The following is a 22,273-nucleotide window of genomic DNA, read 5'->3' on the forward strand; positions in this document are numbered from 1 at the left end:
TATGTAGCTATTTGAAATTCTGAAAACTTCATCGATTTCTTTCTTTATTTCTATGGGATCCGCCTGAAGGATTCCTCCAATAGTTTCAGCCATAGTTGTCTGTAAATCTTCATCTTTTTCTTCTATTATGTTTTGAAATCTTAGCCCATACGAAGCACGTTGCATTTCGAGATGTGTGATTGATTCATCATATCTTCTGTATTGTGAGTCAAAGTAATCCATTCTCTTCTCCATTTTGTCAGTCTTTTCCTCTACTGCTTTCACTCTGTCTTCACTTTCTTTCAAAGTTTGCTGGATTTCCTTCATCTGATCCTTCATCTCTCCTGTGTCTACTTTTAATTCAGCCACTTCTGATTTTATAGCTTCTCTTTGTTGATTTGAATCTGATTGTGATTTAAGCATAAAGTCTTTCATTGCATTTAAAGTCTCTTGTATTGTTACAAGGGTAGGCTGCTGTGGTTTCTCTTTCTCCTTCTCCTTAGTGAACATAGTTACAGTGAGAGTTTGTTGTGCGGGAGAGGGATGAGGTGACCCCTGGGGTGATGGAGCAGGAGTTGCCGTTTGTTTTTTTAGCGTTTTAGTATGAGTTGATGTGCTCGACATTCTTGGCTCTCTGATTATTTATTTTATTTATTTACGTTTTGTGTTAGTGAAAAGAAAAGAATAACTATAAATTCCAAACCTGTTCAATTGATTTTAACCAATTTTTCACTAGAATATCTCAAAAAAGAAAAAAAAGAAAAAATCACTGTTAATATGGCAAGAGTGTCAATAAATTTAGAACCAAATATCATGATACAATTTGTCCTAATACTCTAAATTCAATATATAATATACTGTTTCAATATTATTTAAGCAAAATTTCTATTGCAACTATTTTTCAGAGTGAGAGAAAAAAAGAAATAAAGGGAAAAAGGAAAAAAAAGAATGCAGAAGTAACAATATAAAAGAAAAGGAGAAGGGAAGGAGGAAGAAAGTATAGAAAGCAATCTCAAACGGAAAAGAAGGAGTGTCACTAGAGGAGAGCAGGGAACCAAGGATTATTAGCAATGCATTTGTTATAAACTATTTTTCTTTTACAAAAAAGATTTAATACAGTGGAAATTAGAGAACAAAATACAAATGTAATATACTTATATTGGTCTTTCAAGAAAAACAGTCCTTGTTGATTGAAGGTCTAATCGGTTTTCAAAGTAATTTTGTTAAGGGTTTGACAAAGTCTCGTTAATCCAACAGTACCAGTAAAATTTAAGTCTTGTTATAATTTGTACCGTCACAGTTTATTCCATCAAAGTCCAGTCTAAATTGTAGTTTTAAATTGGAGTAGATCTTATTTCACAGCCCAAGACGATGCAAACTGTCTCTCCACTGCAAATCCGACGAAACAGCAAGTAATCCAAATATAACGATCCAAACACAAACAGTCCAGGAAAAAAAGGGTTCTTCTTAGCTGTGATCTGTCAGTTCAATTCACTTTTCATTTGTTTTAAAATTGCTGATTTATTTCATTTCGTTCTTACAAATTAAGAATTAGAGCAGAAACATTCTTAATCCCCCCGCTGTTAAAAGTAGAGCCCGGGATTCGATGTTTGAAGTTTGCCAAGGGTTCAGGAATTCCAAAATTTATTAGGTTTTATTTCACTTTGCAAGTTAGATCATTCATAATCTCATATCGAATGTTTTATGGTTGATTTTCTCTGATTTTAAACGTTCAAAAGTTCAAGTTCAAATTTAATATGGGAAGTGAAAGTGGAAAAAAATTAGATCCGGCTGCCAATTCGTGCTTGGATACAAGTTTTCAAATAACTTTCTCCTTCGCCTTGTTAGAAATACTTTTACTTTCAACTTTCTTTTTACTCCGATCTTCTATTTTAGCATGGAACAAATAGGAAAAGTTTTTTACCTTGATTTTTTCTTTTTCTTTGTATTCTTCTTTCACACTATAACGATTTGAAAATCTTTACTTTTGCTGCTCTTTTCTTGCTTCCCGTTGGTTTGGGGGATCGCAATGGCCGTATCCTCTTAGAAGCAGAGGATCGGTTCTCCCTGATCCAGAGCTGTAGGGCAGACCGCTGTCTCCGAAGCTTCGGCGAGAGCTCCTCGGACAGAGGGAAGCCCCCTGTTCTAGGATCGAGCCATCCGGACTCGACCCGATCGCAATCGGCGACCTCTGGAGGGGTGAAAGGAGTCTCGGGGCAGAGCCCTGCCCGAGAAACTCCGCTGCGGTCCCGAGCCAGACCGGTATGTCTGTTTGTCTATTTTATGAAAACTAATAAAATTTATTGAAAAAAAATAAAACAAGTTGGCAAAATAGGGAGTGCCATATCTAATCCTATTCCGGTTAAGAGCAGTGTACCCCAGGCTGTGTTCTTGGACCAACATACTTCATACTTGTAATGTGATCTTTCCGATCACATTACAAGCAACTGCGTTCTCTTCACCAATGATTTAAAACTTTTCAAACAACCGATAACACACTACTCTCCAAAAATACCTTGACTTTGTGTCTGAATGGTCAAACATTTGGCAACTCCAAATCTCAATCAAGAAATGCTCTGTCCTACACGTTGGCAAAAAGAATCAGAACACCAAATACAAGCTGAACAAACAAGACCTTACAGACAACCCTCACTCCATGAAAGACCTTGGAATACTCACATCAAATGACTTACTGTATTTTTCAGTGTATAAGACGCACTGGTGTATTAGATGCACCTAGATTTTAGAGGAGGAAAACAAGGAAAAAAGTATTCTGAACCATATGGTGTAGTATTATGTTGTTTAATAAAATACCAGTGTAGCAGAATACTTTTTACAACCATGTATACTTTTAAAAACCATGTACACTTTTTACAAACTTCAAACTTGACAGCTTCAAGATTTGTGGACTTCAACTCCCAGAATTCCTCCACCAGTCATGCTAGCTCAGAAATGGGAATTTAAGCCCACAAACATTAAACTTGCCAGGTTTGAAAGCCAACTGCAACATCGCCAAAATAGCTTCAAGAATTGTTAACATAATCCTATGTACCTTCTGCTGTGGTAATCTCACGCTACTAACCAGAGCATACAAATCTTTCGCCAGACCAATCATTGAATACAGCTCATCTGTCTGGAACCCACACTGCATTTTAGACATAAACACTCTAGAAAATACTTTACTAGAACAGCCCTCCACTCCTCTGCTCACAACAGAATAACCTACACAACTAGATTTACAATCCTAGGAATAGAAAGCTTAGAACTATGTCGCCTGAAACACGACTTAAGCCTAGCCCATAAAATCATATTACAATGTCCTTCCTGTCAATGACTACTTATACTTCAACCACAGCAACACATGGGCACACAACAGATACAAATTTAAAGTAAACAGCTCTAAAACCGACTGCAGGAAATATGACTTTAGTAACCAAGTAGTTGATGCATGGAACTTACTATCTTACTTTAGTTTCGTCACCTAACCCCGCAAAACTTTACCCTTAGAATTTCCACTGTTGACCTCTCCCGATTCCCAAGAGGTCAGTAAGGGGCGTGCATAAGTGCACCACCGTGCCTTCCGTTCCCTGTCCTAATGTTTCTATTTTACTAGTATCAGATATACAGCAGTGGGCTACTAGCCAGAATGCTAAATTGCCCTTGCACTGCGGCTCATAAGTGCTTGCAGGGTCAGCGCGATTTTGCTTCTGTACCTGTGGAGGTAGCAAAATCACGCATGGAGCAGCAGGTGCACCCGTGTTTTGGTGAGGTTTCTTTGCTTCTACGCATGCCAAAACATGGGCACACTTGTGGCTCCATGCGTCATTTTGCTACCTCCACAGGTGCAGAAGCAAAATTGTGCTGACCCCGCAAGCTCTTATGAGCCGCGGCCACAAGCACAATTTAGCGCTCCAGCTAGTAGCCCACCGCTGCAGGTATATATTGTTATATCTTTGTATACCACCAACATGTACTTGACAAAATAAAATAAATATCCAAAATATCCAAAATCCAGAGCTGGAGTCCTGGAAGCAGTTCATGACTATGTACAGCCATCTTCTGATAACTCCTGCAACATAGCTTCAACCAATCCTATTGGCTTTGCCATTTCATTGGATTATTTCAGAGATGTGGGGAAGTGGGGGGATCTACGGCTTGGGTAATAGTCTATCCTCCATACTAACCTATCCAGGCTTCCTGCTCTGGAGAGGTTACTCCAGCTTTGCATAAGGCATTTTAGGAAACCTTTCTAGAGCATGATACCATAGTATTTCCAAGGATGCCAATGAAACTATTCTGTTTGAGAGGATGCCCTGATTTTCAAGCACTATTTTCAACCTGAAAAAAATACACTGCTCAAAAAAATAAAGGGAACACTCAAAGAACACATACAAGATTTGAATGAATGAAATATTCTCATTTAATACTTTGTTCTGTACAAAGTTGAATGTGCTGACAACATGTTAAGCTGATTGTCGATCAGTGTTGCTTCCTAAGTGGACACTTTCACAGAAGTTTGATTTACTAGGAGTTATATTGTGTTGTTTAAGTGTTCCCCTTATTTTTGTGAGCAGTATATTTCTATGAGAGTTTAAAGTGACCATTAAATGGCCATTTTCTTATCAACGGTAAAGGGATGATTGTAATAGAAACAAGTTGCACCCAGTAGATAGATTTGCATTTTTGAAAAAAAAAAATCCTCTAAACAAGCTCTCACACTTTCGCGTAACTATAGGCTGCAGTGTATATGTATATATATGTATACAGTGATCCCTCGAGTTTCGCGATCTCGATCTTTGTGAAACGCTATATCGCGATTTTTCCACCCGATGACGTCACTCCCTTTCTCATCTTTCTTTCTCTCTCTCTTTCTCTATCTTGCTTCTTCCTCTCTCACACTCTCTTCCTCCCTCTCTTATCTCTTTCCTTCTCTCTCTTTCTCTCTCTTGCTTCTTCCTCTCTCACACTCTCTTCCTCCCTCTCTCATCTCTTTCTTTCCTTCTCTCTCTTTCTCTATCTCTCCCCCTCTTGCTCTCGAGCAGCGGGCGGCACCCAGGGAAGGTTCCTTCGGCCGCCCAGCAGCTGATCTGCTCGGCAGCGCAGTAGCAGCGAGGAGCCGAAGATGGGGTTTCCCCTTTGCGTGGGCAACGGGGAAACCCCATCTTCGGCTCCTCGCTACTACTGCGCTGCTGAGCAGATCAGCTGCTGGGCGGCCGGGCGGGCAGCGGACAAGCGGCGGGCGGACAAGCGGCGGGCGGACAAGCGGCGGGCGGACAAGCGGCGGGCGGACAAGCGGCGGGCGGACAAGCGGCGGGCGGAAAAGCGGCGGGCGGAAAAGCGGCGGGCAGGCAGGCGGCTCCTCAGCTGCTGGGCGGCAGAAGGAACCTTCCCTGGGTCTTCCCAGGTGCGGAAGTAAAAACACCATCTGCGCATGCGCAGCCATGGAAAAAGGGGCGCGCATGCGCAGATGATGTTTTTACTTCCGCACCACTACATTGCGAAAAATCGAGTATCGCAAGGGGTCTTGGAACGTAACCCTCGCGATACTCGAGGGATCACTGTATATATATGTGTATATGTATATATATGTGTAGGTATATATATATGTATATATATATGTGTGTGTATGTATGTATGTATGTATGTATGGGACCATCCTAGTCTCCCTTAATTTTAAAATTCCAGCTAAAAAAACATTTAACATATATATATACCGTGTTTCCCTGATAGTAAGACAGTGTCTTACTTTCTTTTTACCCCCAAAAGCCCCACTAGGTCTTACTTTCGGGGTATGTCTTACATACCTCCCCCCCACCGTTTCCCGCCTCCACTCACCAAATTGACAGGGTGAAGTCGGGAAGACCCAGGGAAGATTTCTTCAGCCGCCCAGCAGCTGATCTGCTCGGCAGCGCGGCAGCAGCCCTGGCGGCGGGTCCCTCCGCTTTGACGGCGCTGGTCCGCTCGCTTGTCCCCGCAACCGACCCGCTTCCCCGACACGCGTCTGGAGGGGAGGAGCCGCTCTGCGCAGTTGGGCAGCCCTGCCTGCCGGAAAGGACGCGGGCGAAGGAGGGCGCAGCTCCGGCCGCCCACTCGGCTCGCTTCTACAACTTCGGACCAGCGCCGTCCTTCGCCTCGCATTTCCGGGTTGGCGAGCCTGGATTGTTTTTCCTGCGAGCGCTGGTCCCCACTAAGCCTTCTGCACCTGACTCGGCGAGGCGAGAGGGAAGAAGGAGAAGCGCAAGTGGATGCGGAGCGCCCGGGAGGCATTTATCCGTCCTTCGCTCCACATCCACTTGCGCTTCTCTTTCTTCCCTCTCGCCTCGCCGAGTCAGGCGCAGGCTTAGCGGGGACCAGCGCTCGCAGGAAAAACAATCCAGGCTCGCCAACCCGGAAATGCGAGGCGAAGGATGGCGCTGGTCCGAAGTTGTAGAAGCGAGCCGAGCGGGCGGCCGGAGCTGCGCCCTCCTTCGCCCACCTCCTTTCCGGCAGGCAGGGCTGCCCAACTGCGCAGAGCGGCTCCTCCCCTCCAGACGCGTGTCGGGGAAACGGGTCGGTTGCGGGGACGAGCGAGCGGACCAGCGCCGTCAAAGCGGAGGGAACCGCCGCCAGGGCGCCGCGAACTGCTCCAACTCCTCCCTCGCTTTTAGTACCGTGTTTCCCCGAAAGTAAGACATATGTCTTACTTTCGGGGTATGGCTTATATTAGCCGACCCCCCTGAAACCCCCCATATGTCTTACAATCGGGGGGGGTCTTACTATCGGGGAAACACGGTATATATGGCCCTGGGTTGGGCCGAGAGGCAAAAAAGGAGCTGTGATGTTCCTTCAATATACCAGGGTGATTCGACACAAAATGTAACCCTTCCCTGGTACAGAGCTGAAGGGATTGGATACTGTAGCCTAGAGGATAATTCTCTGCCTTACAAGGCAAAGGTTGCAGGTTCAAGTCCCAGTGGGTATGGCTAGCTGATGAGGCCAAAATAAGGCCGAAATAGATCTATCCTAGTCTCCCTTAATTTTCAAATTCAGCTTAAACATGTGACATATATATATATATATTCTGTTACCATATTCTATATATTCTATATATTCTATTTCTATATCTTCTTTTCTATTCTTTCTTAGATATATTTTACTATGAGTATCTCCTCTGTAAACTTCATCATGTATTTTACTATGTGTATATTGATATATACTCACTAAAACCCTCATTGTGTATTGGACAAAATAAATAAATAAATAAATAAATAAATAAATAAATAAGTGTACAGCAGGTTTTCTTTGGGATTATATTGTTGAAATAAGCGACGCAAGTAATTTTGTTATAAACCAGTTTATTAGAAATGAGACTTGAATCAGAGTCGCACTTTTGACTCTTTAGCTGACCGTTAACTTTCCGTCAAAGCGGTTCCTCCATCGCTGGAAAATAAAGCGCCACATAGTTAATTTTGTCTCCAAATGTTTTTGATACGTATTTAAACACGTTTATATGCGTCTTAACACCCCTCGAGCCGCAATAACTTTCACCATCCAGACATTTTACGACTTGTTTTACTCTCTCTCTTTAAATGTTGCAATCTCTTTAATGGTGCAATGAATCGCATCTCCTTCCGCGTTCAAGCCACACGCCACAATTTTTTGTTTGTCCCCCGATGCAAAGTGGATCGTCCCACTATACCCTGCAAGCAAAGAAAAAGCCAATCAATCCCGCCTTGTGTTTTTCTCTCAGGCGTCGCTTTCATTCGTTGCAAAAGATAGACTACTTTCCTCAGCTCCCTCGTGCCGTCAACTCTTCCCAGCCTCGCCTTGGCTGGCTGACGTCACAGTAATGGGCGGTCCCTCGGAAATAATGGCAGAGGGACTGGAAGGTGGTTATCCGCCGCGGTTAGGGTAGCGCGTGCACTGAAGCGCGCGCGTGTCCGTTGGATCGCTCGTGCCCTCCTTCGCTATAGATATAAAAACGGAGGGGGAGGAGAGCGCTAAATAGTTTACGTTGAGCCAGGCTTGGGTTACCGCTCCAGACAAGAGCGCTGTATCCTAATTTCGATTTGGCTTTACAGCGGCCGCTACGGAAATGGCCGAGTTTTCGAAGGCCTCCAATTCTGCCTCGGTCGCTGGCGGTCTTATTTTGCCGCTGATTGAATCAGGTAAAAGAAAGAATGAGCGCTGTGGCGAAAGGGGACGGGAAAAACGTACGAGGCGGACGAGCCCAGCCGCTCGACTCCCCGCACTTCCAACCACCATGTTCCTCGTGATCTTGATTATGAATTACAGTACAGTCACCTAAGGGGATCTCCCACCCCCTCCCCTCACTCGCCCTCCTCCAACTGAGCTCAGCCCTGAATTCGTCTCTCTCTCCCTTTCTCTCTCACCACAGAATTGTATTTCCTCATAGCTCGCTTCTTGGGCACTGGGCCTTGTAGAAAAGCAGCCGAGGTGAGTTCCGAGTCGGCGCTCGTCCTTCTCGGCTACCCCGAGTAAAAATTCAAAGTGCCCCCCTCGCTTTGGCCAGCAGCCGCGCTTTTTTGATTTTAAAGATGTGGTTCTTCCTTTCCCCTTACAGGTCCTGGTGCAAGAACTGGAACAATACCAGGTCTGCTTGATTTGTTTTAAAATCCTACTTTTCTTTTGTGACACTCTTAATTTTGATTTTGTTTGTGGACGTGTCCTTTTCGAGACATTGGTCCAAGCATCCATTGTAACATTAATTTAGCCTCTTTTTCATGTCCCCCTTTCCCCCCCTTGAACTTTAGTTGCTTCCTAAACGATTGGATTGGGAAGGAAAGGAGCATTACAGCAGTTATCAAGACCTGGTGAGATTTATTTAGTTTAGAAATCAACAATAAAAGGGCATTTATTAAGATAATCGTTACTCTAGTAACCATCCTGCTTACTGTGATGTATTAATTTAATTATTTTGCCAGACAACAAAAACCATAAATGGGAACTGCAAACTCTGAATGTTGTCCTCAGAAAGGAGGTGGGGTTTGTGAGAAGGTGTCATACAGGATGAGTTGTGAAAAAAACATCAGCCTTGTTGCTTTTGATTCCCTGTCTTTCAAAAAGAAAAAAAATATGAAGAGAGACTTTTTCCTGGTTTATTCAGAAATTTGTTAAATAATTTTAGTTTCTCAAAGATTGTTATTTCTGGTTAACTTAAATTTCTCTGCTTTTGAAGGTATTTTTTTTTCACTCATAACCTGGGTCATTCTGTATTTTGTTTGTACTGAAGAAGTTGATCTTCAAAGTTCCTTTGTTTTAAGAATGCTGCTTGGTAATCTTGCTGAATATTTCTGTGTTGATTTTAGGACTTTCAGGGAGAAAGGGATTCTTAATGAGTTGATTGGAGCTTAGTAATATCCTTATCATTTTCTGTCTCTCCTCCATTTCTTTCCTCCAAATCAGAGGTCTTCAAACTTTAAGACTTGTGGACTTCAACTCCCAGAATTCTCCAGCTAGCATAGCTTTAGCCATAGCTGGCTGGAGAATTCTGGGAGTTGAAGTCCACAAGTCTTAAAGTTGCCAAGTTTGAGGACCCCTGCTCCAAATGATACACAGTTTAAATATTCTTCACAGTATGTTCTCTTAGGAAATCCATGTTTTTAAAGCAAATGCCATTAATAAATAAGTTTCATTTATTTCTTAAAGTTATGAGACTTTTCTAAAATGATGAAACTTTAAAAATATTAGAATTTAAAGATTTCTTTATCTATTGGATTTCCAATGAAAAATACAGTACATAAAATTGAACAGCCAGGTTTTAGTAATTTATAATTAGAAATGTGTATCTGACATTAGTTTACCTGTATTTATCTTCAGAAATAAATAATTGTTATGTATTAATGTAGTAGCTTCTTAATCCTGAATTTTCCTTTTATATGTCTCTCTGATATTATAGTAGATGAAAGTTTCAAGAATAATAAATTCAGTAGTTGGTTTGTTTTATAACAAATGATTCTCTGAAGACTTAAATTGTTTCAAAACCAGATTAATGTTGATATGAAAAGTGCTACATAGGAAAACATTCATATGAAGTAAAAATTACTAAATTAAAAAAAATAAAAATGAAATAGATTTGGTCAAAAAGGTATCAAAGGAAGTGCTGAAAGATATTTAATAGCTTACCACAGCAAAAAAAAGTTTTCTGCCCTTGAACATCCTCTGGGATGTTCAGATTTAGGGCAAATTATAGGGGTGTGCGATTGGTCTTGATTTTATGAAGATATGATAGTGAAAAAAACAGCGACTCTTGGCTTCTGGTATTAAGTTCCTATTATATATTCTGAGAATTTCTGATAAAAGGCTACTATGTAATTAATTTCAAGTTATTATTTTGTCTAATTATCATCAAACTAAAGTATCTTTGGGAGAGAGGGTGAAATAATGTAAATAGTAAAATTATGGTGCTTTTTTAAAAGGTTAAATTATGTGTTATCAAGTATTTCCAATAAAGAAGGGATAAATAATTGTTTCTAAAATATTTAGATTATGTAATCATCTTACATTATATTAACTTCAAATTTTAATTTTATTTACATGTTAGATATTATCTAACAAACATGTGGCTCCGGACCATTTGTTACAAATTTGCAAGCGAATCGGTTCTATACTGGATAAGGAAATTCCACCCAGCATTCCAGGAGTGAATTCATTGTTGGGTGCTGGGAAACAGTCCCTACTGCGAACAAAAGGTATATTCAAGTTTTGTATATTACATACATTAAATTCTAATCAAATATGTCTGAGCAGTGATACCTCTCGCAGCCCCTTCGCTGGCAGCGCTTTCATCCTGGGCTGTCAGGGGCTGGGCTGCCAAGGGGCTGCAGGAGAGGCGGGGCAGGCGTTCCCGAAGCGCTCGGAGAAAGTGCTCCCAGCGAAGTGGCTGCGAGAGGGCTTTCTCCGAGCGCTTCAGGAACGCCTGCCCCGCCTCTCCTGCAGCCCCTTCACTGACAGCCCTGGACGAAAGCACTCCCAGTTGCAAGAGGGGCAAGGCAGGCGTTCCCAAAGCGCTCGGAGAAAACCCTCTCCACTTCGCTGGGAGCGCTTTTGCCGAGCCAGCCCCTTCACAGCCGCCCCTCTGCTCCAGCCCCGCCCTCCCAAAGGGTGGGGCTGCCACATCCCGGCAGATTCCATCCCTCTGGCCAGGACAAGAGGATAATGGCAGCGGTGGCGGCTTCCCTTTGAGAAGCAGCAGCAGCGCTGGGAATGTCACGTCCACCCTCTCCACCGCCCCCGAACAAGGATCCGAATGCTGGCAGTAATGGGCAAAAGGGGTGAGTTTTGGGCTTGCACACATTATTCGCTTTTCCATTGATTCCTGTGGGAAACATTGTTGCATCTTACGAACTTTTCGTCCCACGAACCTCGTCCCAGAACCAATTAATTTCGTAAGATGAGGTATTACTGTATATGCAAAAGTGCACATCTTAGTTTTCCAAATTAGGATGAATGTCCTTATCCACTTAACGAAAACTGCTTGAACATACCCAGTTCTTTTGAAGATACAGTATATTTCTTTATATTGCTTTGTGACATTTCATAGTGTTGAAGCATAGAAAAAATGATAGAGACCATATGACCAGAGTTCTGTAAGTTGTTGTGATAATTACTTGTGGTACTTTTTTGAAAAATAATTTCGTGTTTATTTAAATAGCATTTATTTAATAATAGTTATATACTTATTTTTAATACAGTGTTCCCTCAATTTTCATGGGGGATGCGTTCCGAGACTGCCCGTGAAAGTCAAATTTCCGCGAACTAGAAATGCTCCCTTTCTTTCCTTCCTTCCTTCCCCTCCCTTCTTCATTCCTGGTTTTACTTACCCCCAGAACCCACAGGGGGAACAGGGCAGCAAGCAGGGGGCTTTGCTGTGCTCACTGTGGCAGTGGCGGGCGGCACTAAGGCTCAATTGGAGCGTACCAACTCTCCGAGAATTAAAGGGGTGGGATCGGAAGGCTGGGGCGGAAACGGAGCTTTTATTTAAAGAAGCAGGATGGCTGAGGTGGAGGGGGGGAAGGAGGAGAGTTAAAATGCACAGTATTGTACATCGGGCAGCCCCAGAAAACCGTTGGTGTGCCAAAAATTTTTTTAAATAATATTTTAATAATATTTTTTTAATAATATTTTTTTAAAAAAACCGTAGTATAGACTTTTCGCAAAGTTCTGACCCGCGAAAATCGAGGGAACACTGTATAATGTATTTTTCAGAGTATAAGATGCACATCCCCTCCCAAGAGGGTTGAAATGTTGGTGCGTCTTATACACCGATTATAGCCATTTTTGGCCTCTCAAAGCCTGGCCCCTGCATCCCACTTTTGCTAAAAATGGGAGTGTTTTTTTGCAAGAATTGGATGATCAGAGTGTTTGGAAGGTCTGCAGAGTGCTCCTGGGGTTGGGGGAAGACAAAAACGTCACCATTTATGTGAAAAATTGGCCCATTTTTGCAAAAAAAGCAGGGGGGGCACACAAAGAGTTTGGGAGGCTTGCAGAGTGCTCTTGGGAGCTGGGGAGGACAAAACCTTTTTTTTCCTTACCGCTTTGAAATCTTGGTGCATCTTATATATAGGTGTGTTTTATAGTCCGAAAAATACTGTATACTGTATAGTCTTAGCTTAATAAACTGTAAAGAGGTAGAGTTTTTCAGTTTCTTAACCTACCGGTCTCTCATCCTTGCCTATTAATACGTGTGTTCCTTATCCCATCTGGAACAACCTTGGCCTTCAGATGTTATCTTCTTGACTTGTTTTAATTTAGAGACAAGACACAGTACAGGATACAGTAACTTTTTTCTGGAACTCTAACACATGTCCTTGCTAATATCTGGTTATCTTTCCAAATGCTACGGTATTTTCCATCAGTCTCTCTTCATCTGTCTTTTAATCTTCTTTGTTACCTCTTAGTCCTTGGCTGTACAGGTAGTCTTCAACTTACAACCATAATTGAGCCCAAATTTATGTTGCTAAGTGAGAAATTTCTTTGCTTTATGACTTTTCTTGCCACATTTGTAAAGTGAATCATTGCATTCTTAAATTAGTAACACAGTTATTAAGTGAATCTGGTTTCCCCATTGTGTTTGCTTGTTAGATGGTCGCAAAAGGGGATCATAAAACTGGGAGACTGCAACTATCATAAATGTGAGACAGTTGTTAGGCATCCAAATGTAAGTCACATGACCATGGGGATGCTGCAATGGTCATGACTGAAAAATGGTCATGTCACTTTTTCAGTGCTGCAGTAACTTTGAATGGTCACTAAATGAACTGTTGTAAATTGAGGACTATCTGTAATATGCCCAGTCTATCAGTCCAAGGACAACAGAAGAAATGTTTAGCAAACACCAATGACCTCCTTCATTGACTAACACTTTTGCTCTTCTGTGTATTTCCAGAAGATGCATCTGCTCTTTTAATTAGAGAGGAAGCCTACATAGTACTATCTTACTGCTAACAAGAACAAAAAAACAATATTAAACTTTGGGCCATTTGGCCACATCTCATTCTGCCATTGTAGAGCTTTTGACAACTTCAGATAGTTTTAATTACACATTCATCTTGATTTGTATGCCATCAAAATAGTCAATAGTAGTTGAATCACTTCAGTATAAAAATGTGTCAAGTATATTATTTTGCTTTCTTGTCAATTATTACCACTTAAGGCCCGGTGAAGGGGGACTTTAAACCATGGTTAGATTGAAAAGAAGAGCACAATCATGTTAAAAGATTTTCTTTTGCTGTCTGGCTTGGTTGGATCTCAATTAACACTAACATACAGAAATCACATCTCTTATCCAAAATTAAAATGTATTTTTATTTATTTTATTTATTTATTAGATTTGTATGTCGCCCCTCTCTGTAGATTCAGGGCGGCTCACAACATACAATGAAACAATTCATAACAAATCTAATAAATTTTAAAAACCCCATTATTAAAACAGACATACACACAAACATACCATACATAAATTGTATAGGCCCGGGGTGTGTGTGCCTCAATTCCCCCATGCCTGAAGGCAGAGGTGGGTTTTAAGGAGTTTACGAAAGGCAAGGAGGGTGGGGGCAGTTTTAATCTCCGGAGGGAGCTGGTTCCAGAGAGTTGGGGCCACCACAGAGAAGGCTCTTCCCCTGGGACCCGCCAGACGACATTGTTTAGTTGACGAGACCCGGAGAAGGCCAACTCTGTGGGACCTAATCGGTCACTGGGATTCGTGCAGCAGAAGGCGGTTCTGGAGATATTCTGGTCCAATGCCATGAAGGGCTTTATAGGTCAAAACCAACACTTTGAATTGGGACCGGAAATTGATCGGCAATCAATGCAAACTGCAGAGTGTTGGTGTGACATGGGCATACCTTGGGAAGCCCATGATTGCTCTCGCAGCTGCATTCTGCACGATCTGAAGTTTCCGAACACTTTTCAAAGGTAGCCCCATGTAGAGAGCATTACAGTAGTCAAATCACGAGGTGATGAGGGCATGAGTGACTGGAAGCAGGGAGTTCCAATCCAAATAGGGCTGGTGCACCAAGTGAACCTGGGCAAACGTCCCCCTCGCCACAGATGAAAGATGGTTCTCTAATGTGAGCTGTGGATCGAGGAGGACGCCCAAGTTGTGTACCCTCTCTGAAGTGGTCAATAATTCCCCTCCCATGATAATGGACGGACAAATGAAATTGACCTTGGGAGGCAAAACCCACAGACACTCCGTCTTATCCGGGTTGAGTTTGAGTCTGTTGACACCCATCCTGACCCCAACAGCCTCCAGGCACCGGCATATCACTTCCACTGCTTCGTTGACTGGACATGGGGTGGAGATGTACAACTGGGTATCATCTGCGTACTGATGATACCTCCCCCCATGTCTCTGGATGATCTCACCCAGCGGTTTCATGTAGATATTGAATAGCATGGGGGAGAGGACCGACCTCTGAGGCACCCCACAAGGGAGTAACCTTGAGGTCGACCTCTGACCCCCCCACTAACACCGACTGTGACCGACCGGAGAGGTAGGAGGAGAACCACTGAAGAAAAGTGCCTCCCATTCCCAACCCCTCCAGCCGACGCAGAAGGATACCATTATCTCTTGTGGTAATCTCATTAAGGGCTTTGTAGTCATGCATGATGCTGATTGGAACGTCATTGGTTTTGGAGAATTTGGATCTTATTTCTATGGGACAAAGAGTATAGGCATCAAAGCTGGCAATTTTGCAGGTTAATAAAATGTTTTTCTGACATAACATATTGTATGTTAGCAGTGATTTTAGCCCTGGGACCAAATCAGTTGCACAATCACTGACTCTATGTGGGGACTGATGGCTTCTCTTCCCCAAAACCATATACAAAGTCTGTGTACTTAGTTCCTCTTGGTGCTTGGAATTTTCTTTTGTCTGTGGCAAAGGGAAATTGCTTGCACATGATGGAGTTGACAAGCTGGAGTGGGAAAAGACAGGATTCCTGCTTCCTTTCTCCCTATTGTCAAACTTCAGCCATGCTGATCCTAGTGCAGTTGGGATGTGAAGGTGGTGCATGATATTAAGGGGCAATTCTTGTGCATGTTTTGCTATTTCTAGCTTCGAGTATTGCTAAATCTATAAAATTGCATTTCTTCTTGCCCAGGGGCTAACAGTAACAATAAAAGTAACAGAAATTTTCAGCAAAATATCTTGATTCAGATGGAATCAAGCCTGTTTACTGATTGACATTCACATGTTGTCATTTTCCAGGCCTGGACTCTGCACTCAGCTCATTGTTATTCCATACCCTGGCTAGATGATCTTTTTTTCTCTTCAAGGGCCTTTGGTTGGGCAGATACTTACCATATGTGCAGGTTCTCTTAAATAAAAGGAGAGTGCTAGATCTCCACACCTATGCCAGATCTTCAACTGCTGTTCTCTTTGCTATCTTTGCTTGTGTGGCTTCCTCCTCCCCCAACTCAGTCCCTGCCAGGCATGAGTGGGAAGAAGGTTGAATAGTGAGATTTTGAGCTCATTCTTTCTGATTTTTTTCTGGGCATCAAATTTCTCCCAGACGTGCATTAATGATCACACAAAACTGGTAACCAGCTCTAAATTCTAGTGAATGCCATGTCTTATCAGCTTGGTGGTGAATTTAGCGTTTAGCCTTTGTCTATACTGAGCAGTTAGGACTTTTTGTTCTACTCCAGATTTGTGGATTTAATTTGAATTCAGCTATCTACAACCTGATCCTTCTGTTACTCTGTTTAAGCGGGTGAATCTGGAAGATAGCTGTCACTCTTATTGGATCTCCAAAATTACCTCTGAAGTTGTCCATGAAGTTATGATAATTATCCATAATTGGGTCATTCTTTTTTGATGATTAGGAGGTGCTGACACTCTTTAACAGATTTAAGATAAAGAATACCCTTAAAAGTCAGTTGAAAGTTCCACCACTCAATAACACATTGTGGAGCCACAGCAACTGGAATTGCTGGCACTACCAGATTTTGCACCAGTTGCATTAGCTGAAGTACGGTTGCTCTCAAATTCTATACATTCTCTGTTCTATCTTGTCACCATAGCACGGCATCCATTATTCCTTTGTTTGCTGCTGCTCTCACTTAGGCATCAGTTGCCATCCAGTTGTTGCTCTAGGAGAAAAGTTGATGGGTCTGAGAAAATTAATTTCAGATGCAAATAACCAAATCTACAAGGTACAGAGAGTAGATAAGTTTCAACAGCAATACTTTGCCCTCCTGTACCCACGTAAGGATTCCAGACTAATTTTCGTTTTGATTCCTCCCCCTGGTATGGCCAGGCTCTCTCAATAGCCAGGCTAGTGTATAGTTAAACAAAACTCTGATTTTATAAGAGTGTTTCTTTCCATTGTTGCTGCTATTCCTATTACAAACATCCTGTCTTTCTTTAGCCTCTTTTTCGCAGAAACATAATTTTCTTTCAGTTCCTTTTCACATTCATGTCTGTCTCCTTAGATGCAGTTAAGTACTGACAGTTGTTTTCACACAATGCAAAATGTTGATATATGACAGGGTAAATATGATTTAAAAATTTAAATAATGCATTAAAAGCCACAGGATTATTCCAGTGGATCTTGCTACTAAACAGGATTCAGTTAAATCTTGGAACTGAGTTAAATCTTAAATACCTGCAGTCTTATATAATGTCTTGACAAATTCATTAAGAACAATCATAATTACCATAAAATATTTTTCCCATGAACTTAGAAGTATTTTAGTCACCAATTAATGTGAAAATGTTGTGTTAAATAGGCTGTTTTTAAAATAAAATTGAATTTGAAATACATTTTAAATTTAGTCTCTCTATTACACACATTTTTAAATTCACAAAATCTTCATATGACATATAGAATATTTTATATGTGAAAAGGTATATTACTGCAAAGCTTTGAAGACTTTTGAAATGAGCTTATCTCTGGTGATTTCACTTGAACAGTTTTCTTAACAGGATAATATAAATATTTAACATTACTCTTTTTCAGGATATTTTTAATGTTCTGATTTAGCTAGGATCCTAATGTTGCTTTGTGTACAATTAAAATACACTTTTGCAGATTTTAGATATACAAATTGGAAAGGCTCAGGTATTGCTGCCCTCCATAGAGGAAGACCACCTGAAATATCTATCAATTATGACAGAAAACCAACTCTAGGTAAGTGAATGTTTTTTCTATTAATATCCTGTGCTCACACTGTTTTTAAAATTTCTGCTTAAAATGTATGCTGTTTTTCTTACTGAAATGTATTATTTAATAATGCAATTACAATGATTATATATCAATATTGGAGGTAACCTGATATGAATAATCTTAAATGAAAAATTGCTGGGAAAACGTACAAAAAGCTGCATGTCTTGCACTTTCACCTTATCTGTTAACTTCTCTGTTAACTGAAACCAGTGTCAACAAACTTTTGTATTTAATTAAACCCTCACCTTTAAAACAAACACATATTAAACTTAGAGCTATTATAGTTATCTAGAAAGGAGAGAAAGTACCTGCCAAACTTCAAGAATTCCCTTTGTCCAATTAAAGAACTAACTTATAAATACTTTGTCTTGATTGCTCACTAAGTAGCTTTTTTGAAATAAGACTATTGCTCAATGACTGTGCATGTACTTTGTATGCAAGAGATCTGTTTATATACAGTTCAAATGAGAAATTTCATTCAGAATAAAGAGTTTCAAGCTACATAGTTGAAGATGCAACCTGTTATAAGAGAACTTCATTTTTTCATTTTAGTTACTCATTTTTAGTTATTTCATTTAGTTATTTAGTTATAAATAACCATTGATCAGAAATCCTAAATATAACATTATAATCTGAGTGATTATCCTTTCCCCTTTTACAAAAATACATAATATTTTTCCTATTTTAGTTGAATTAAATTATGCAAGACAATTGACCGGATGTGTACAGTACAGTTGTTCATTCCCAGAAAATATGTACCAACATATAAAGATGCATAGACGTATTCTTGGGCATCTCTCTGCCGTCTATTGTGTAGCATTTGATAGGACTGGACACAGGATATTCACTGTGAGTTTATTTATTTATTTGATAGAAGTATATGATTTGCCTGATAGATAATGGAGTTCTGGATGACTAACAGATACAATAAAATAATTGTTAAAAGCAATCAAAAACATACATATGTGTATAGAGCAAAATTAGCTCACCCACTATCTGGATCCTATAATTGGTGAAAAGCTGCATCTTTAATGGCTTCTGAAAAGCCAGCAAAGTCAATATCATCCAAATCATGGGGGTTCTGATTTTCTCCTGGATCCCATTAGATCAGAGGTTGGCAACCTTGGACCCTTTTCCCAGAGAAAACAAAACACCCAGAGCCAGAAAACCTGGATGGGCGTGGCTAGCTTGATGTCCCTCCCACTGAGTCACATGACCTCCCCAAGCTATGCCTACCCAGGTTTTGTGGCTCTGGTTTTTTTCTATGAGAACAGGTATCACTTTCTTTTCCCCCTCTCTTTCTCCTTCTATCTCTCTTCCCTCTCATCTTTCTTTTTCTCTTTCCCTATTTCTCTCTCTTCCTCCGCACCAATCTCTATGTCCCTCCTTCATTTCCCTCTTTCTCCCTCTCTCTTTTCCCTTCTGTGTGCTGAGAAACGATCGTCACCCCTAGCGGAGGCTTCTCTTTGGGTGACCCTTTTCCCTCTCGTGACTTCCTGGCTGGCTGTGGTGCATGCAGGGAGACCATCCTCAAACAAGTGCCATAGGCACAGTAAAAGCATGCATGGAGGGAAGGCGGCTGCCTGCCTGCTTAAGGAGGGTCTATGGTCGCAATTTCTCTACTGCCCTAAGGATCTGGCCATTGCTTGCCATGTCCCATTCCCCTCTCTGAAGCTTTTCGGCCGAGCAGGGAAGCTGTGAACTCCAGCCCAAAGCGGCAGGAAATGTAGGCTGCTTTGTGTGCAAATGTGACATGAAGGCAGCTACAGGGCCGCTTCTCTCCTGTCCTAAGGATCCAGCCATTGCCTTGCCATGCCCCCCTCCCCCCCACACATGAGAGAAGGAGGGGGAAGAGGGTTGCCAAAGGCAGACTTCGCTTCCTGCGACTTAGGACTGGAACTTGCACTCAACCGAAGAGCTGCCAGGGAAGGGGAGTTGGAACGGGACATGGCAAGGCAATGGCCAGATCCTTAGGGCAGGAGGGAAGCTGCATCCAAAGACCCTCCTTAAGCAAGTAGCCACTCACCTTTGCTGTGCTTTGGCACTCGCTTGAGGGGCTCCCTGTGCATGTGCACCATCTTGGCCCCAACACAGCCAGTGAGAAGAGGAAAAGGCTAACCCGAAGGGAAGCCTCTGCTGGGGGTGGCTATTTTCCTCAACCAGCGTCAGAGAATCAGCTCCAGCTGCTTCTCCATTCCTGCCATCACTCTTACCTTCTTAGGCCAGGTGAGGGTAAGGAAGGCAAGGCCAGGTGATGGGACAGGGAGGCACAGCAGAGGGCCCCAAGAGTTGCATGTGGCTCCGTAGTCAGGGGTTGCTGACCCCTGCATTACATAGCATTGTTTCATAGAGGGAGCCTAGAGCATATCCACCCTATTGGACTTCATAGGAGGAGCAGAGGTAATTGGAAACAGTTAGAGATAAGTTTATTAAAGTTGTATGTTTGGAATTTAATAGAAAACGGAGGAACATGAACTCTAGCATTTCATATTAAGTAATTGCTGCTATTAAAATTCTGCCTTAGATTTTGTATCTAATATAAATTATGGTGAAATATTAGTCTTATTACCTTCTAATATAAATTATGGTGAAATAATAGGAAGAAAGCTTCCATAATCATCTTGACTAAAATCCTGATATGTCAAATCCTTTTAGAGTAAAGTCAGACATTTTCATTAATATCATGAAATATTGATTTAAATATGTTCCTTTGTAACTAACCTCAGGGACAATGGACCAAATTTCAAATTAGGGTTAATCTCTGAAATAATAGTTCAAAAAATGATCTTCATTGATTTTTGAAGTCTGTCCAGACAAATGATGCAATTTACATCAATGAATGTAATTTGTTTAATAATAATGAATTTTTGTTAATATATATATGTCTGTAATTTCATTAATACCAATTACAAAAATATCAATTTTGTAATTTTATTAATTATATCAATTGTGCAATTTCAGATTTAACATTCAGCTTTATTGCATATATTGGAAATATATTTGTACTAAATTAAATATCGCTTAATGGCAATACAGTATATCGATCCATTAGTTACCCTTTTTGTCTATTTGGTATATCATCCTATTAAACCTAAATTGTAATCAGGGGAGGCTATTACAGACTGTTAGTCTGTTTACATTTTTAGTGACAATGAAAAATCTATAACGCCATTTAAATAAAGCTAAATTATAAACTATGATGTACAAATCGCAATGATGTATTTACAAACAGCCTGAACTTGAAGAGAACACATGACTTAGCACAATGTATGGGCCAAATCAGTAGGTGTTCATTTTATCTGTTACTCTGATGTGTTCTCTTATTTCAAAACAGTCTTAGATGTAGAATATTACAAATAGTTATATTCAACTGCATTTGAGAATAAATCTATATATACTCCTATTACACATGTACATTTAAGTGATGATTAAATGCTAACTAACTTTTGTTTTTATTCAGGGATCAGATGACGGCTTGGTAAAAATTTGGTGCACGCATAATGGTCGGTTATTAGCTAGCCTAAGAGGCCATTCAGCAGAGATCGCTGATATGGCTGTGAATCTTGAGAACACCATGATTGCAGCTGGTAGTTGTGATAAAATTATCAGAGTTTGGTGTCTCAGAACCTGTGCCCCAATTGCTGTATTACAAAATCACACAGGATCAATTACATCTTTGCAAGTAAATTCTTCATTTATTTATAATTCTTGTTAATGTATGTTGAAAAACTATTATTAAAATTGCTTTTTATGCTGTGGTACATTTTGGGATCTTTGTGTTTTTCTAAATTTGTAATTATCAAAGTTGCAGTTGTTTAATTAATGATGGCTGCAAAAATGATATGATTTCTTGTTGTTGCATGTCTAATTTGAATGAGAACATAATATTTGCAAATTTCTAAAATATTTATAGTCCACCAAATCCATTAAAATAAGATAGAAAATTTGGTCTAATGGTTAAACTATCAGGTTAGAAAGCAGACTACTATGTTTTGGTGTCATCTTGTCTAGTCACTCATCACAATTCACTTCACAAGATAGTTATTGGGGAGAATATAGGAGAAGGAGTATTAGGTATGATTGCTGCCTAGTTGTCTTGAACGTTACTTTTTTAAAAATAAAAATCTGCTTATTTGAAAATATTTATAACACACTAAATCTGGTTATTTTACAGTTCAGCCCATTAGTCAAAGATTCAACAAGATATATGGCATCCACAGGTGCAGATGGAACAGTGTGCATTTGGCAGTGGGATATAATAACTATGAAATTTAAGTATGTATCTGTTATTAATTAATTATTTTGATAAATAGCATGTTTAGTTTGTTCGAGTTACTTTTACATTTCAATAAGAAAATGCTTTTTTATTAGAGTATAAAAAGAGAATCTTATTGCTACAAAAGGAAGTAAAGAAAAGCTAATTTCTTTATAATATGGAGATGTCTAAATATATTGGAAATAGTATTTTACTTTTATGAGCTCTTAATGTAAAATCGCCATACCATTCATAGTGCTATATACATACAAATAACTCTTGTTGTCTTTGAAGTAACAGGCCATGGAAATTCATAGAAAAACTTAGACCAGGAGTTCAGATTCTTTGTTCTTCCTTTAGCGTTGG

The 22,273-nt window shown here is 40.6% G+C and overlaps 1 protein-coding gene across 5 annotated transcripts in view; it reads left to right on the forward strand.

Moving 5' to 3' along the window:
- Positions 1-7,798: 7,798 nt before the first annotated feature.
- Positions 7,799-22,273, forward strand: part of BRWD1 (bromodomain and WD repeat domain containing 1) — a 91,637-nt gene continuing 77,162 nt past the window's right edge. For 2 of the 5 annotated variants that reach the window (XM_070750440.1, XM_070750442.1), the window contains exons 1-10: positions 7,799-8,126; positions 8,357-8,415; positions 8,543-8,572; positions 8,733-8,792; positions 10,523-10,670; positions 17,518-17,616; positions 18,341-18,501; positions 21,113-21,334; positions 21,827-21,927; positions 22,202-22,272. In XM_070750440.1, coding sequence (XP_070606541.1) covers positions 8,054-8,126; positions 8,357-8,415; positions 8,543-8,572; positions 8,733-8,792; positions 10,523-10,670; positions 17,518-17,616; positions 18,341-18,501; positions 21,113-21,334; positions 21,827-21,927; positions 22,202-22,272 — 1,024 coding nt within the window. In that variant the 5' untranslated portion in view covers positions 7,799-8,053. Of the gene's footprint in view, positions 8,127-8,356; positions 8,416-8,542; positions 8,573-8,732; positions 8,793-10,522; positions 10,671-17,517; positions 17,617-18,340; positions 18,502-21,112; positions 21,335-21,826; positions 21,928-22,201; position 22,273 lie in introns of those variants that run through there. The other 3 variants (XM_070750441.1, XM_070750445.1, XM_070750444.1) reach the window with 3 other exon arrangements.

The sequence above is a fragment of the Erythrolamprus reginae genome, chromosome 4 (assembly GCF_031021105.1).
Source record: "Erythrolamprus reginae isolate rEryReg1 chromosome 4, rEryReg1.hap1, whole genome shotgun sequence".
NCBI lineage: Eukaryota > Metazoa > Chordata > Lepidosauria > Squamata > Dipsadidae > Erythrolamprus > Erythrolamprus reginae.